The 6,265-nt window shown below is 37.8% G+C and overlaps 1 protein-coding gene across 1 annotated transcript; it reads left to right on the top strand.

Moving 5' to 3' along the window:
* Positions 1-4,605: 4,605 nt before the first annotated feature.
* On the top strand, positions 4,606-5,142 carry LOC143860256 (putative invertase inhibitor). Its single transcript, XM_077370822.1, has one exon. It carries the CDS (start codon positions 4,606-4,608, stop codon positions 5,140-5,142), a length of 537 nt encoding a protein of 178 aa, XP_077226937.1.
* Positions 5,143-6,265: the final 1,123 nt, after the last annotated feature.

Below are 6,265 nucleotides of genomic sequence, written 5' to 3'. Positions count from 1 at the left end.
TTTAGAAGGCTGCTTGTAAACGGGATTTCGTTTGGAAAATAAAGACGAAAGATCCCATGTTGTGACACATGTGCCAAAGACAAGGAAGTGAGCTCATATTTCCACAAAATGCCAAAAAAAAATTGTGGAATTAACCAAATCTTCGGTCAAGTCTACTTGGGAAATGATATCAGCAGAACCATGTTTTGATATTTTCATTAAGGCATCTTGTCTTTTAGGCCATGTCTGGCATGATAAATTAGTGTCAAGTGGTGAGAGAGGGTACGGCGGGTGGGAGTAGGGGTGGCTATTCGGTTAAAACCGAACCGAGAAAACCGAAATATTAAAACCGAATTTATTTCGGTTTCCCAAAATTCGAACCGAAACCGAAACCGAATTTATGAGAAACCGAATTGTGAGAGAAAAAGAGGGAAAAAAGTAAAATTTTGGCTTGGATCAGAGGGCTAGGATCATCCGATCGAAATGATTTTTTGAGCACAACCTAATTAAGTTGTGATCAATCAAATGGACGGTTTTTATCATCCCATGGTGTGCACATAAAGCAATTTTTTTTGGGAGAAAAAATGGTTTCATCCATTATTTCGGTTAACCAAATTTTTTTTTTAGATAATCGAAACCGAAACCGAACATTCGGTTCGTTCGGTTATTCGGTTATAATTGAATAATGCTCACCCCTAGGTGGGAGAAGGGGAGAGATTTGAGAGGGTGCGTTTAAGATTAGGGTAAGAACTGGCTAAAATCTGAAAAAAGTCGATCCTATTTTCAGTAGAGTTTTTTGTTTTATGATTTTTAGCCACTTCTCACCTCCACAAGACCACGAGGCATTTCACCCACCATACCACTTGGAGACACTAGTTTATCATGAAAAAAAAAATCATAGTAACCAGATGTGCCATTAGTATCTAAAGAGTTGTCAAAAAGTTATTACACTTCCCAAGAAGTTCTCACAATCCAATTAAAAAAGAAAAGACAACATGGGTCTCTGCAATTATTAAAACATGGTTGTGCTAATATCATTTTCCTGTTACTCTGGTCTTTATTTTCCAAACAAAATCCTATTTTGGAAGTGCTTTCCTTTATTTTATTAGAATTTGGGCTTTTCTAAGTGATCTCTAACCCTATTTCATACAGGTTCACATTTTTTTTCTTCTAAGCAAGGTTTATCAACCCCACAGAAGCAGCCCTTCTCTGCTTCAACATCATGCCAGTACCAACCTTCAAAAAACCAGATATCTGGTTTGTTCTAATCCATCAACAATCCTCCTCCTCCTGTTCTCCTTTGCCACAGAACCCATCTCCAAACATGATCCTCGGTCCGTGCAAAAAACAGCCCTTTACCTTCCTCTTGGTGTTAACGCAAGAACTCACCAACCAAACCAATTCAACCCAGTCATAGCCCTACCCGCAGTCCCAAATCAGACGTCCAAGAACCCTTACAAAAACCTATAACCCAAAACTCTTGTATTTAGGCATTTTACATCTCCAAACCGCCACCTTTCCATCTTGTTCTCAGCCCAAAATCACCCAACAGCAGCCCTTAGTTTGCTAGAAATAATCAAAAGGATATATTTACAATTTTCCTTCACTAGAGATTACTATTATATTAGATTCATTCTCTTTTTAACCTTTTGTAGTGCCCTTGACTAGAAGAAATACAAAAGGAATCAATCATCAACAAAAGATGCCAACATTCCTCAACCATGCTTGTCCTTTAAATTTGGGATTTATCTAACCTTAATTTTGTTTGGACCAATTATCAATGGGGGACAAACATTAGGCAGAATTATCAACTGGACCCAGGCTTTTCAGAAATTACCAATGGGGGACAAAATCTGTCTTGTCAGTAAAAGCTGGACGAAAATACCCTTTGGCATATACAACACGTTTTGACTTTGGAAGGGGGTTTTCAAGTCTCTACGATTGGGGTTATTAGGTATCAAAATGGGGTTACCAATTTCAGAATGGGCTTATCAAGTCCCTGAAAATTGGCCGAGAGTTCTGGAGTTTTGGAAGAGAGTTTTCAAGTCTTTAGGAATGGGGTTATCTAGTATAAAAAATGGGGTTACTAATTTCCGAATGGGGTGATCAAGTCCTTGAAAATTGGCCAAGGATACTAGAGTTTTGGAAGGGGGTTTTCAAGTCTCTGGGATTGGGGTTATCTAGTATAAAAAATGGGGTTACCAATTTCTGAATGGGCTTATCAAGTCCTTGAAAATTGGCCGAGGGTACTGGAGTTTTGGAATGGGGTTTTCAAATATCTAGGATTGGGGTTATCAAGTATCAAAATGGGGTTACCAATTTCCGAATGGGCATATCAAGTCCCTAAAAATTGGCAGAGGTCACTAGAGTTTTGGAAAGGGGTTTTCAAGTATTTGGGATTGGGGTTATCTAGTATCAAAATAGGGTTACCAATTTACGAATGGGCTTATCAAGTCCCTTAAAATTGCCCAAGGGTACTGGAGATTTGGAAGGGAGTTTTCACGTCTCTGGAGTTGGGGTTATCCAGTATCAAAATGGGGTTACCAAATTCCGAATGGGCTTATCAAGTCCCTTATGAACATGTTTTTACTTCCTGTTTTTTTTCACTCTTTCATTTTTACGTTTTTTTCTTTCTACCGTACGATTCATCTTCCTCATCCTCCATTGAAAGGGAGAAGGAGAAATACAAAACCCTAAAACAAATGAAAAACAAAACCTAGATATAGAGAGAGATGGGAATGAACTCACGTTTCAAGTTTTCGAGCTTTCCCTCCTCCAATGGGGGCTAAAATGATGAAGAATATGACTGGTAGGGCAAAAAAAACAAGTTGAAAATGGAAAAGTGAAAAAAAATAGAGGGAAAGAAGAGAGAAGAGGGAAAAGTGGAAAAGCAAAACGTATTGCTTAAGAAAAGGGCATTTTCGTCCAGTTTTTAATGACAAGACAAATTTTGTCTCCCATTGGTAATTTCTAAAAAGCCTGGGTCCAGTTGATAATTCTGCCTAATTTTTGTCCCCCTTTGGTAATTGTTCCATTTTGTTTTAAAGGTGGAGCAATAATTTTGGTACTTGGACACTATTTGGGTTTATGTCAAGGGAGAGTGAATGATTTTATTACTCTCACATCGTGATACTTGAAATTTAGGCGCAACCTTTAATTCCATTGAAAAGGGGTAATCTATTTGATTTTGTGAAACATGTATTTCAAATCATGAAAAGAATTAGTAAATAAAATCATTGTTGAATTTAAAATATTTCTTATATGATTGAATCAGTTTTGAATTTTGTGAATATTGTAAATTTTCATTCCCTTTTCATTATTTTCAGTTGACATAAAGTTTTTACCTTAGTGTCAAGTTTTTACGTTAATGACAAGTTCTTTTTCTATCGTTGGTATTATAAAGATTAATTTGAGAAAAGGGAGGAGATTGATTAGATACATGATCACCAAGAACAGGAGATAAGAACCAAAGAATCATCATCCAAGTCCACTACACAGAAGGGCGTGTTGGGCAACTATTCTTTTACAGGATTTCCCCCCTTTTTAGGGTTGGAGAATGACGAAATCCAAAAAAGTTCTCAAAAATCTTGTTCAGCTGCTTGACCAGCTAAGGTCTGTTTCCAAAATTTCTACTACTTTTTCGACTAAAAAATAGGATTCCTTGATGGGATAAATAACCGTTTCTAAAGTTTCTCATCACTCCGTTTCCGCCCGATTCTTCTTTCGGCGAGAATGAGAAGTGTTGCCGAACATGCCCAACTTTAATGCGTTTGGATTGCCAGAATAAGGTGTTGGAATGGGGATCTGATTCCCATTAGGCCCGATTCCGGCATTTGGTTAAAAAAAGAAGGGAATCAAGGAGGTGGAATTGAAACTGAGTCAGAATTATAAGGGAAAAAATACTGATCTCTGGTTTCTGCCCCCAATAGGTGGTATTCTGATTCCGCTCCAGTAGGAATGGAATTATATTAAAAAAAAATTTGAATTAAAATTTTGTTTTAATTTTTTTCTCAATCCTTTTTAAGGGAGAATTGAAATAGGAACACTCCTAATTCAGATAATAATACCGACCCATTTTAACTTAGCTAGTTTCTGGTGTAAAACGTTTTTCCTTCTCTTTTTTTGGTCAGATTTTATTGTTTTTTTCCCCAGATTAATCTAGTGACTAGAGATTTGAATGAAAAATGCAGAAAAGGATTGGGCCCCACATGTACGGGATCAAATTGGTTGATCCGAACCCTATATAACTACAACCGTTGGAAAATTTTGTTCCTGTACTAGTTTTCTCAATCAATTGCAAAAAAAAATGACACAGTTGAGAAGAAGTCTCACATCTCTATCCATATTTTTCTCACAGTAACCAACTAGAGATCCGAAGTGCAAGTCTTAAAGAAGAAGTCTCTCTCCCTCTATCAAGTGGCCTAGCGCATTCCTTGCCTTCACTTGGGTCTCACACTCCCATTTTGGGCACCTTCTCTACTCGTCAAACTATAAGAATAGGACAAACCCAAAACCACCCTCAAACAAAATCTCCTTTATAACATCTCCATTTATCTCTACACTCACAATACCTAAACAAAAATTAGCAAAGAAAAACACTACAAATTCTACTAATCTCACACAGACATGGCTCTCCTCCACCCTTTCCTTCTTCTCATACTTCTTTTCACCCTCTCCATTCCACCCAACATTATAGCTACCAAACCCGGAAAAGATTTGATCCATGAGACTTGTAAACACACATTGTACTATGACACATGTGTTGCGTCTCTCCAATCATCGTCCGAAAGCCAAACCGCCGATCTCCAAGGCCTCGCTTCGATTGCACTACATGCTGCGGCCGATAGTGCGATCGAGACATCAAATCACATCGCCCTGTTACTTAACAATACCACAGATTCCTTCATACAACAATGCCTTAGCGATTGCTCCGAGAACTACTTGGACGCCATAGACCAAATCGAAGACTCGATTGCGGCCTTGGATTCAAAGGGCTACAATGATGTTAATGTGTGGGTGACTGCGGCCATGTCCGACTCGGACACATGTGAGGAGGGCTTCAAAGAACAACCCGGATATAAATCGATGTTAACTGATAACAGTGCGGAGTTCTACAAGCTATGCAGCAATGCTTTGGCAATCACGAAACTTTTGTCTGCATGATTTATTACAATTTAATCTTGTGAGCCTACCATATACAAATCTAAACCTGTAGAAGATAATGAAGCCGATTATTTTGGGGTTTATACTCTTAACTCGTCATCTCCAATGTTCGTCTTGTCAATGATAGAACTATAGAAGGATGAGATTTTGAATAGAAATTAATAAAAAAAATTATTTTGAGCTTGATCACATCCAATCTCATCAAGGACGTGTATGGAAAAGAATAAAGGCCTAAAAATTACAAGAGGCTACTAGACAGAAAGGTCCCAGAAAAAATTACGAGAAATAAATTGCTAGACATAACAAAGATTTTTTCTTTGAAATCTGCCTGCCAAGTCATCTGTAATCTAGAAGATTTTGGATTTATGTTTATTTGAAGGGCAATGATAAATTCACACCCCCTATAGGATAATTTCACACCCCCTATAGGATAAACTCTTCATCTAGACAATCTGAGAGAATCGCTTGTGAAGAGCAAAAGGTTTGCCACGAACAAATAAGCTAGTTTGGAATTGAAGAGACTTGATTGGGAAATGATAAATCAGGACTGTGTCAATTTACATTTTGGACTCGGAAGAAATTGTCCCAAGCTTTTTGACAATCCAAATAATTGTAATAAAGGGGTGTTTCAAATGGAGGCTCTCGAATGAGATCAACGTCCCACTTGTGTTATAGCATCCGAGATTCATAGATTTAAATTAGCAATACTCATTACCAATAATTCCCCTATAACGTTAGGGAAGTGATATATCCACCTCTTTTGATCACCAGGAACACCCCTGTCAATGTTTGTGGCAATCAGGGGCATTGAATTCTTCTGACATAAGTACAATAGGTCATTGATACACTGACAGGGGGTGTTCCTGGTGATCAAAAGGGGCGGATATATCACTTTGTGATGTGTTTTCTTCCCAAAGTTGATGATGCTCTATTGAAATGGATTTTTTATTCCCTTTGGGCCCATTTGGATGCTGAGAAGATTTTGATTTGGAATTCTCACATGTGCAGCCCTTTTTGTGTTGACATTTGGATCCTGATCAAATCCTTGAATATCCAATTCATCGACTCGCAGTGAGAAAAATCAGATTTCCAAATAAGATGTGGAAATAAGAAATTGGAAATT

The sequence above is a fragment of the Tasmannia lanceolata genome, unplaced genomic scaffold, assembly GCF_043159265.1.
Source record: "Tasmannia lanceolata isolate RefF3 unplaced genomic scaffold, GAP_Taslan_0.1 ptg000037l, whole genome shotgun sequence".
NCBI classification, from domain to species: domain Eukaryota; kingdom Viridiplantae; phylum Streptophyta; class Magnoliopsida; order Canellales; family Winteraceae; genus Tasmannia; species Tasmannia lanceolata.
The sequence above is the reverse complement of the archived record's forward strand: the minus strand, read 5'-3'. Positions and strand labels throughout refer to the sequence as shown.

Coding starts and splice junctions, on each gene's coding strand:
- LOC143860256 (XM_077370822.1), top strand. CDS start 4,606: ATGGCTCTCCTCCACCCTTTCCTTCTTCTCATACTTCTTTTCACCCTC.